General features: G+C 40.0%; 1 protein-coding gene across 2 annotated transcripts in view; it reads left to right on the top strand.

Moving 5' to 3' along the window:
- The first annotated feature begins 1,199 nt into the window (after positions 1 to 1,199).
- Positions 1,200 to 11,774, top strand: part of IHO1 (interactor of HORMAD1 1) — a 28,013-nt gene continuing 17,438 nt past the window's right edge. Inside the window, exons 1-3 of one of the 2 annotated variants that reach the window (XM_070777218.1) lie at positions 1,200 to 1,250; positions 5,840 to 5,911; positions 10,561 to 10,735. In XM_070777218.1, the coding sequence (XP_070633319.1) occupies positions 5,856 to 5,911; positions 10,561 to 10,735 (231 nt within the window). In that variant the 5' untranslated portion in view covers positions 1,200 to 1,250; positions 5,840 to 5,855. Of the gene's footprint in view, positions 1,251 to 1,438; positions 1,869 to 5,839; positions 5,912 to 10,560; positions 10,736 to 11,774 lie in introns of those variants that run through there. The other variant, XM_019985097.2, reaches the window with a different exon arrangement.

Below are 11,774 nucleotides of genomic sequence, written 5' to 3'. Positions count from 1 at the left end.
TCCAGGCAAGAATACTGGCGTGGATTGCCATTTCCTTCTCCATAAGTTTAGTTTTATAAGAAACTGTCAAAACGTACTCTGAAGTGGCTGTACATTCAGCATTCCCATCAGCAACGGATGAGAGTTCCTGTTGCTCCACGTCCTCACCAGCATTTTGTGTTGCCAGCTTCTGGGTTTTGGCAATTCTTTTTGTTGCTGGGAAAGATTGAAGGCAAGAGGAGAAGGGGGTGACAGAGGACGAGATGGCTGGATGGCATCACCAACTCAACGGACCTGAGTTTGAGCAAACTCCAGGAGATAGTGAAGGACAGGGAAACCTGGTGTGCTACAGTCCATGGGGGTCACAAAGAGTCAGACATGACTGAGTACTTGGACAACTGGTGCACAGTGGTATCTTTTGTTTATTTATTTTGTTTCTCTAATGACATACACTGTTGAACATTTTTCCTGTTTATTTGCCATCGGTGTATCTTCTCTGGAGAGGTGTTCTATCTTCAAAGTTTTTTTCCTATTGTTGAATATTTTGAAATACATTTTATGTACCAGTCTTTTATCAGCTAAGTCTTTTGAAACCACATACCAATCAGGTTTTTGTCCCCTCTACATTACTAAAACTGCTCCTGTCAAGGTCACCAATATTTAATTCTCATTTTCCTTGATTCATTAGCAGCATCTGACACTTAACTTCCTCTTTGATGGATGGTCCTGGAGGCTTCCACAACTCCTCAGTCACTGCTGGTGTTCCTCCCCTATCCCTAACCACTCCTACTCTGACTCCTTTGCTGCTTTTTCCTCATTGAAGCCTCTAAACTTTGCGTGTCTTGGGACTCAATACAATCTGTTTTCCATTCATACTCCTTCATTGGTGATCTCAAGCCACTTCACGGCTTAGACAGCCATCTATAACTATCTGAGAGCGTCTGCATCAGCGAGGGGATTCAGGGCAAGGTGTGGGTGGACAGCAGGGTATGAGTATGCAGGTGTGAGGGTCCATCTCGTCAGGTGTGTGTAGGCTGGGTGTTGCACAGCAGTATGTGGTGAAATGTAGGTCAGCGAACCTGGCCCAAGATTAAAGGCTTCACAAACTATTAGGACCGTTAAAACCGTTAGCAGCTTGCTGTGGCAGGAGCGGGCCCAGGGGAAGGGAAGTAACTCTCATTGGTCAGAGCGCATCCTGGGGGCGTGGCCACACAGCTTAGGCAACCTCCTCGGGACCAAGCGGCCTCTAGATCAGGCGCGTGCCCTCAGAGGTGGAGGCCGGAGGGGGTTGGGCAGGGCAGGCTGGAGTGTGGTGGGTGGGGGGTGGGGAGTCGGGGGATGGAGGATGGGGGGGGTCGGAGGACGGGGGACGGGGGCAGGGGGGTCGTCGGGGGACGCGGGGGGCGGGGTGGTCGGGGGATGGGAGGTGGGGGTGTGGTGTTGGGATTAGGGTTAGCCCTTTCTTTCTCTGTGAGGAAAGACCACCCTGGCTCTTCAAGGGACTTGACTTCAGCTTCCCTGGGGAGCTGTTTTCCTCAGGTTCTTTGCGGACGAAGGCTTCCCGGCCTGCCTCAGAGACCAGGAAGAGAGTCCGCCCCCGAAGTCAGGGTGAACCGGAACCCAGGGAAACCCACTGGGATTGGTCATTGATTATTATGACGGGAAATCCCTTGGAGGGGTCTGGAAAGGACAAGGAATGACTTATTTAGTCTACGATCCCAGAGCATGTCTCCTGGTAGAAGAGACTGAAAATGAGAAAGAGCGACTGAACCGAGGTTGAGGCAGGCCTGGTGGAGGCCAGAAAAACAGACTAGTTTTCCCTGTGGCCAAGTAGGGGCACTTGGAGGACCCTGCACTGCGATCTCAGGATTCTCTTAGTTGAAGATGAGGTCAGATGGGAGGGCTTGGAGCCCCTTAGGACACACCCTCTTCAGCCCCATATATTCCTCCCTGCACATAACCATGCCAAGGCCCTTCTTGTGGAAATAGTCACTTGCACTGAAACCTTTCCCTTCCTTTTCTGCTTCCTTTAATGGGATTGGAGGATGAGAGAGGGAGGGAACTCAGCCCCTGTAAGGTGTTAATATGTGCATTTCAATTTTCATTTACCTTAAAATAGCTAAGGTCCAACTAAGAATGACTACCTCTTCATTACTAATGTTATACTAGTATCTGTGAGGAGAGGGATTTTTGTAGATGGGATTTCTACCCTCTGAGAATATAAAAGCATGTATACAGATAGCATGGTGACAGGTGAATGCACAGAGGACAGGTAAACTGAGATCTTGGCACATAAAGCACCAGGTGGCTGTTAAGCACAATTGGTATAACCATAGAATTTCTAAAACCATATTTAAGAAACCTCTTAAGAGTAAGTTAGGTCTGGAACCTGGGGAGTAGTTATTCTAAACCGCAAACAACAGGTTATATAAATTACTCTATCAGCATAAACAGAAGTGAAAAACAATAGAGGATTTATCATCTATATGTAGTTATAAGGACCTTGTTAAAAAAAAAATGACCTTGTAGTGATATGTGTAAAAGTGTCTAGATTCTAAATCTACACTTTAGATGGAGGAAATTCTGCTAGTGTGGATGGAAGAAAAAAAACACAGACTATCAAAAAAACTCGGACATACACACCCCATAGACTGTAGCTCGCAAGGCTGCTCTGTCCATGGAATTCTCCAGGCAAAAATACTGGAGTGGGTTGCCATTTCCTACTCCAGGAGATCTTCCGGACCCAGGAATCCAACCCAGGTCTCTCCTGCATTGCAGGCAGATTCTTTACCATCTGAGCCACCAGGGACCCCCAAACATGAAGATCAGGAATCCCATATTTACTTTATCTCCTTTATTAAAATATATAATAAAGTCTGTGATGATCCAGGGACTTAAATGTAATAATTGAAAACAATGTGTTTTAAATTTATGGATATTTGGAAAGTTTTGCTCCATTGTCCTAATTTAGTTCCCATTTACTCATTTAATAATATTTTGTATTATTTGCTAGCACTTATTATTTGCTATGCACAATTTGTAGATTTTGAGGGTATAGCAGTGAACAAAACAGACAAAAATTCCTATCTTCAAAGAGCTTAAAACTACATTCTGGTAGGCATGGGTGTGCATGGTGAGAGACAAAATATGATAAATTAATAAAATATATATTAGGATGATAGGGTAGAGAAAAAGCAGGGAAAAGACATAGTGATGATGATGATGATGATGATGATGGTTTTGGCCTCACCACTTGGCATGCAGGATCCTAGTTCCCTGACCAGGGATAGAACCTGTGCTCCCTGTAGTGGAAGCTCAGAGTCCTAACCATTGGACAGCCAGGGAATTCCCATATAAGGGCTTTTGTGTTTCTTTTACTGTGAACCATTGGCTCAGATGTCCTGACCATTTTCTGTAAGATTTGTAGTGTGATACAAAATTTTCTTTTTAAAAATGTTATGTAGTCAGATTTGTCAGTTTTTTTCTTCTGGACTTTTTGAGTCAAAGTTTTCCCCACTTCCAGGCTATAGAGAAATTTACGTTTCCTCCACTCCAGTGCTTTTATGGTTTCATATTTATTTTATCTCTGATTCATTTGTAATATTTTGTGACATATGGTGAACAGACTAGATCTGATTTTTTTTGATATATCTATTCAGTTATCCCAAGTCTACTTTAAAATGTTTATCTCAAAAAAAAAAAAATAAATAAATAAAATGTTTATCTCTCCCCAACAAATCTGAGATACTACCTTTATCATAAACATACATTTCCATTTCAGAAAGATTTATTGCTCTGTTCTACTGGTTTGTCTATCTAGTCCTGTGCTAATTTATGTGATGAGATGTGAGGAAGCATCTTGCATTGTTCCTGATTTTAGTGGGAGCGTTTTTAGTTTCTGACCATTAAGTGTAATGTTAGCACAATATTGTAAATCAACTATGCCCCAATGAAAAATTTTTTTAAAAGGATGATGTTAACTTTGGGTTTGGGGGTAGATGTTTTCTATAAAGTTGAGGAAATTTCTGTTTTTTTACTTTGCTGAGAGTTTTTATCATGAATGGGTGTTGGATTTTATCAAACGCTTTTTTGTATCAATATGGTTGTATACTTTTTCTTCTTTAGCCTGTTGATGCAATGAATTAGCAGTTCAGTTCAGTCTCTCAGTCCTGTCTGACTCTGCGGCCCCATGGACTGCAGGATGCCAGGCCTCCCTGTCCATCACCAACTCCTCGAGTTTACTCACACTCATGTCCATTGAGCCGGTGATGCCATCCAACCATCTCATCCTCTGTCATCCCCTTCTCCTCCTGCTTTCAATTTTTCCCAGCATCAGGGTCTTTTCCAATGAGTCAGGTCTTCGCATCAGGTGGCCAAAATATTAGAGTTTCAACTTCAATATCAGTCCTATAATCCTAATGGATTATATTAATTGATTTTCAAATGCTGAACTAGCCCTGTTTGCATCTCCTGTTGTGTATAATTCTTTCTATGCATTGTTGGATTCAATTTGCTAATAATTTGATGAGGACTTTGCATCTATGTTCATGAGAGACACTGGTCTGTAGTCTTCTTTTTTTGTAATGTCTTTGGTTATATTATTAGCATAATGCTGGCCTCATAGAATGAGCTAGAAAGTGTCCCTTCTGCTACCTCTTGGGTGAGGTTATACAGAATTAGTATGGTTTTGTCTATAAATGAATTGGTAGAATTTACCTGTGAACCCATCTGGACAATATTGCCAGTTTTTAAAATGAATTTTCTTCAGTTTTCATCTCAATGATCTAGCATATTTATCAAGAATTATTTAGAATTTGAGCTAATTATTTAGCCTATCTGAATCTTCACAAGCTTTTAAATGGGGATAACAAAATCTGCCTCACAAAATCATTAAGCTTATATTCTGCAATGTGTCCAGCACTGTGCCTAGCACACAGTAGATACGGTGAAAGTAGTACTACCTTTAGCCCCTTGATTCTGTGGTCTATTGACTTAACTTTCTTGCAAAACAAATGCTTATAAACACACAAATGTGTGTAATGTTTTAGAAAGTTAGAAAACTTCAGTGTAATACATTTCTCTAAACAAGGTTAAATTATATTAATGTATACCAAACTACCTGTATTTGTTCAGAACTTATGCTTCATCTTATCTAGATCTATACTGGGGATCTCATATGTGTGGGTATCATTTTCTGATGCTCTCAGTGGTAATATACAATCTGATACATATGAATGTTCTGTGGGATCAAGGAGACAAAATTGAAAATTGGGCTTGTTTCATAAAATCCAGGCACTATGATCATCATATGAACTGTATTATGTAGTATGTTAGATTGGCAGTGAGCGGAATAGGAAACTGCTGTAAGAGGTGTGGGAAGACACTTTTGCCCATAGCACTTATTCTTCAACCAGCTTCTTACTGCCTAAATTCCACAGCTTTCTTGGCATTCCAATATCCTATGGGCTGAGAAGAACCAGTCTTTTCGGGAAAGGTTATAGATTAAGTCATTCTTTGTATCAGGCAATGAAAGAGGGGTTTATTGGTCTTTTTCTAAAAGCAGATTATTAGTAGAGGTGGCAGAACAAGAAACAAGAAAGCAAAGGATGGCAGGCAAATTTACTTTTTTACAGGTGGCTGGGTTTGGGCTCTGATATTGCGGGGAATTTGCATGCAATTTAACTGCAAGGAAAAAAAAACACAAAACCTATTTCTGGCAGATATGTAATGGGAATTTTCACCAACTGGATGAGAATATAACTGCTGAAATGCCCTCATCTACATATAACAGTCACTGTAAAGTAATCTTTGGAAAAGTACTGTATTAACCTTTTAAATGAATGTTCCTCTCTTTTTAAAGGGAATAATCATAAGACATGAATTTTAATGTCTGGAATATCAAAGATATGTTCAGTATCCCCTCAGGCTCTGGGTAAGTTTTCTGGTTATGTATTCTTCTACTTGAGAAGATTGATTTCATGAAAACAGGCTCCCCTTCGTATGGGTTTATAGTAATAGAGTTACCCCATATAGCTTCTTCCCCTCGCTTGTCAGCACTGTAACCCCCTCATACTGTCTTCTCCCTTTGCCTATTTTCTGATTATAAAATTAATATCAATTCAGCTATGTATGCTAATTGAACAATGACTGTCCAGCACCAGACCTAGGGACTATGAGGCCTGTGAGAGTTAGACATGGTCCAACATCTAGAAACTCTAACCTCATTTGGAGCAATTGCTATTGAAACAGCAAGGAGCAAACTCAAGACAATGTATTCAGCTGTATCGTACAATTTGTAGGTAACCACTCCAACTGCTAACAAGCCTCATTGAAATATTGTTCCCTCTACCACTCCGCTGAAGTACTTAGATTGGTGTCCTCTAGCCATGCAGAAGGGCCTGCTATTGCTAGTTTGGTGGGTGTGCCCCAGAAGTGGTATATATGGAGGGATTTCCAATTGTTTTTGGCATGCTTTAATCTTTGAATAGTTTTTTTTCCTCCTAACACCTTCCTAAAGACAGCAAAAAACCTAAAACATTGTTCTTTTTGTTTTTTCCTTGAAAAGAAAAAAAAGGCTTACAGTTGATACAGAGTAGGGGAAAAAAATATATGTTTAATTCCAGATCGTAGCTTGAAGATACAAATCCTACATGACTTCTGTAGGCTCACAGAGCTGTTTCTTTTCCAGCCCAGCTAATTATTCTCTTTGACCTAAGAACGGAGTCACAGAGAGCTATTTAGCTATTTTGAGCAATGATTATGCAAACCATATTATAATATATGTGTGTAGCCCATTACCTTAGCTAATCTTAGAAAATGATTCTATGAGTCAAAATAATTTCTCTTCTCTGTTCTGAACAAGTAGGGTTTATTTCTTTCTTGTATTAATATATAATGATTCCTTTGGCTTAGAATATGTACTTATGTGCTATCTATTTTAAATTTAGCATTTGGAAAAGGAATGATCTGCCTGTGTGTTTTAATGAAAAGGATGTTTTCTTGGGTTATACAACAGCATTAAGTAACATAAACTGTTTTTGAGATGTCTTTCAAGTAAAAACTTGAAGACTATATGTTTGTCTATCCACTTATGTGCTATCTCTGTGTAGACTCAGTACACTGTATTCAAGTGTGATTGTATCATTATCAATATCATTATCCCCTTCAAATGTGAGATTTAGACTGGCATAGGTATCCATGGGAAGCAAGTTGGGGGTCCACAGCTAGAAGTATATAAAACAATCAAGGATAAGACAGTAAAGTGTAAAAGGGAATAATACAGTGCTTAATGGATCTTTCTGTGTGCAAATCTGAGTTGATCATATTCTTCAGTCTGTATGAGACCTATATTAGTCTGCTTGGGTTGCCACAACAAAGTACAATAAACTGGATGGCTTAAACAACAGAAAGTTATTTTCTCACAGTTCTGGAGATTGAAAAGTCTTAGAACTGAAAGTCCTATGCCAGCATGATTGGTTTTTGGTGAAGACTCCCTTCTTGGCTTGCAGACAATTGCCTTTTTCTGTGTCCTCATATGATGGAGAAAGAATGAGGGTAAGCTCTTTGGTGTCTGTTCTTATCAGGACACTAATCTCATCAGGAGGGTCCCATCCTCCTTACTTCAGTCACTCAGTTGTGTCCGACTCTTTGCGACCCCATGAATCGCAGCACGCCAGGCCTCCCTGTCCATCACCAACTCCCAGAGTTCACTCAGACTCACGTCCATCAAGTCAGTGATGCCATCCAGCCATCTTCTGTCATCCCCTTCTCCTGCCCCCAATCCCTCCCAGCATCAGAGTCTTCCAATGAGTCAACTCTTCGCATGAGGTGGCCAAAGTACTAGAGTTTCAGCTTTAGCATCATGCCTTCCAAAGAAATCCCAGGGCTGATCTCCTTCAGAATGGACTGGTTGGATCTCCTTGCAGTCCAAGGGACTCTCAAGAGTCTTCTCCAACCACAGTTCAAAAGCATCAATTCTTCAGCGCTCAGCCTTCTTCACAGTCCCACTCTCACATCCATACATGACCACAGGAAAAACCATAGCCTTGACTAGACGGACCTTTGTTGGCAAAGTAATGTCTCTGCTTTTCAATATGCTATCTAGGTTGGTCATAACTTTCCTTCCAAGGAGTAAGTGTCTTTTAATTTCATGGCTGCAGTCACCATCTGCAGTGATTTTGGAGCCCCAAAAAATAAAGTCTGACACTATTTCCACTGTTTCCCCATCTATTTCCCATGAAGTGATGGGACCAGATGCCATGATCTTCGTTTTCTGAATGTTGAGCTTTAAGCCAACTTTTTCGCTCTCCACTTTCACTTTCATCAAGAGGCTTTTGAGTTCCTCTTCACTTTCTGCCATATGGATGGTGTCATCTGCATATCTGAGGTTATTGATATTTCTCCCAGCAATCTTGATTCCAGCTTGTGCTTCTTCCAGTCCAGTGTTTCTCATGATGTACTCTGCATATAAGTTAAATAAGCAGGGTGACAATATACAGCCTTGACGTACTCCTTTTCCTATTTGGAACCAGTCTGTTGTTCCATGTCCAATTCTAACTGTTGTTTCCTGACCTGCATACAGGTTTCTCAAAAGGCAGATCAGGTGGTCTGGTATTCACATCTCTTTCAGAATTTTCCACAGTTTATTGTGATCCACACCGTCAAAGGCTTTGGCAGAGTCAATAAAGCAGAAATAGATGTTTTTCTGGAACTCTCTTGCTTTTTCCATGATCCAGCAGATGTTGGCAATTTGATCTCTGGTTCCTCTGCCTTTTCTAAAACCAGCTTGAACATCTGGAAGTTCACGGTTCACGTATTGCTGAAGCCTGGCTTGGAGAATTTTGAGCATTACTTTACTAGCATGTGAGATGAGTGCAATTGTGTGGTAGTTTGAGCATTCTTTGGCATTGCCTTTCTTTGGGATTGGAATGAAAACTGACCTTTTCCAGTCCTGTGGCCACTGCTGAGTTTTCCAAATTTGCTGGCATATTGAGTGCAGCACTTTCACAGCATCATGTTTCAGGATTTGAAATAGCTCAACTGGAATTCCATCACCTCCACTAGCTTTGCTCGTAGTGATGCTTTCTAAGGCCCACTTGACTTCACATTCCAGAATGTCTGGCTCTAGGTCAGTGATCACACCATCGTGATTATCTTGGTTGTGAAGATCTTTTTTGTACAGTTCTTCTGTGTATTCCTGCCACCTCTTCTTAATATCTTCTGCTTCTGTTAGGTCCATACCATTTCTGTCCTTTATCGAGCTCATCTTTGAATGAAATGTTCCCTTGGTATCTCTAATTTTCATGAAGAGATCTCTAGTCTTTCCCATTCTGTTGTTTTGCTCTATTTCTTTGCATTGATCTCTGAGGAAGGCTTTCTTATCTCTTCTTGCTATTCTTTGGAACTCTGCATTCAGATGCTTATATCTTTCCTTTTCTCCTTGCTTTTCGCTTCTCTTCTTTTCACAGCTATTAAGACCTCCTCAGACAGCCATTTTGCCTTTTTGCATTTCTTTTCCATGGGGATGGTCTTGATCCCTGTCTCCTGTACAATGTCACGAACCTCCGTCCATAGTTTTTTTTTTTTTTTTTTTCCGTCCATAGTTCATCAGGCACTCTATCAGATCTAGTCCCTTAAATATATTTCTCACTTCCACTGTATAATCATAAGGGATTTGATTTAGGTCATACCTGAATGGTCTAGTGGTTTTCCCTACTTTCTTCAATTTAAGTCTGAATTTGGCAATAAGGAGTTCATGATCTGAGCCACAGTCAACTCCTGGTCTTGTTTTTGTTGACTATATAGAGCTTCTCCATCTTTGGCTGCAAAGAATATAATCAATCTGATTTCGGTGTTTCAACATAAATTTGGGAGGACACACACATTCAGTCCGTATCTAGGTCTATATTGTGATTGTGTATTATAGCGTCTTCTCTCCCTCCAGTCCTGCTCCTTTCCTTCCCGACAGACACACATTCTAGGGGAGTTAATGTGTATCCTTCCCATTAATCTTCTACATATTCAATTACATACTTGTTTAATATGTATGATGTAGGCTTATAAATTACATTAATACATGAGAGAGTTCATTACATTTTTATTTTTCTTCACTCAAAATTATGTTTCTGAGACTTATCCATGTAGTTATATGTAAATCTAGTTTATTAATTCTGACTACTGAATCGGTTACATGCATAAGCTGTATTTTATTTTTAATCTGTTCCCTTACTGATAAACAAATTCAACCTTTTAAAATGTTCTCTTAATCCCTAAAGATTTTCTGACCTTTGATCTCCAAAATGGTGTTAAAGCCCATAATCTTGTTGTATAAGAAATAATGGTGTTAGTCCTTAATGTTTGAATTTCCATCTGATTGTTCCAAGGTTGTTGTAATCAAAATGTCTGGCATTCATAATTTCCTTCTTTCTTTAGAGGTAGTACTGGCAGTGTGCAGGGGACTGGGAGGTCAAAAAAAAGCTAGCATTCTGCCCAGAATATTCTGAAATAATTTTGAATTATGGTTTTCATTTGTTCAGGATGTTTGTCTACTTGATATACTTTTATCGTCTTGCTTAATTTCAGGGCCACTAAGTCATCTAACTGGAATAACAATCAGACTGATTACTCCAGTCTCAGTGATTCCCAGTTCCTTTTTGGATCCCAGTTCTGTCCAGAAGGTTCACAGACCCTGTCAACACCTGTGGACTCTGAAGTCCACTTGAGACATCCAAAACAGTCACAACAGAATTCTCTGGATGTGAGTTTGAATTCCAGAATTTCTCTGCACATGTTTCACAGTCATTATGGAGATAAACTGTAAAGATGACTTATTATGCTGCACTATATTTTAGAATTGTACACCTCTAAGGATCACTGCCCTAAATAGATTTGTGTTTGATTGGTGATTAATTTGACTTGGTAGTCTGAAATGGAAAACATTTAATTTGCATTTTCTTCTATTACTAAAGCAACACAGAATATTTCCAGTACTTTGACCACTCCTAGGGAGTGCCAAATATTACATGGCATTTTCTAAGGCTTGTCATATTATTGTTTGTGAATATTCAATAAGAAAAAAGAACTTTAGAAATAGAGACAAAGTAATATAAATATTATTCTATATGGACATTTTTTTCCTAAGAAACATCAGATGCTTTGTAGATTTAGTCATTAACTCCTTGAAAAAGGAGATGAGGATACTGAGGCCTAAGTTGATGAATAAGGGCCAGAAAGTGTGAAAGTGAAAGTCACTCAGTCGTGTCCGACTCTTTGCAACCCCATGGGCTATACAGTACATGGAATTCTCCAGACCAGAATACTGGAGTGGGTAGCCATCCCCTTCTCCAGGGGATCTTCCCAACCTAGGGATCGAACCCAGGTCTCCTGCATTGCAGGTAGATTCTTTATCAGCTGAGCCACACGGGAAGCCCAAGGGCCAGAATCTCTTGATTTTTTGGAGATCAGCTTGTTTTCTTTTGTGAGTCAGAAATATTTTTTTTAATTTATTTATTTTGGTCTAGAACCAGATTTAACTTTATACACAGACTTAACTGCATCAGATAGACTTAATAAGATTAGGTCACTACTGTAACTTAGCAAGGTATGCTCTGAGATAAGTATTTTAGTACAAAAATTGGTATCCAGTGATGTGAAGGAGTAAGTGTACTACCTGAACGTTTCAGAGTAAGTTTTGCTTTGGAATGCAGGAAATGGCTTACCATGTGCCATTTACATTACATGTCAAACTTATCAGTAAGTCTAGTTCATCAGCAACTGAGCAACAACAACTTGAGTTA

The sequence above is a fragment of the Bos indicus genome, chromosome 22 (assembly GCF_029378745.1).
Source record: "Bos indicus isolate NIAB-ARS_2022 breed Sahiwal x Tharparkar chromosome 22, NIAB-ARS_B.indTharparkar_mat_pri_1.0, whole genome shotgun sequence".
NCBI classification, from domain to species: Eukaryota; Metazoa; Chordata; class Mammalia; order Artiodactyla; family Bovidae; genus Bos; species Bos indicus.
Note: the sequence above shows the minus strand (reverse complement) of the source record. Positions and strands in the feature narration are given on the sequence as shown.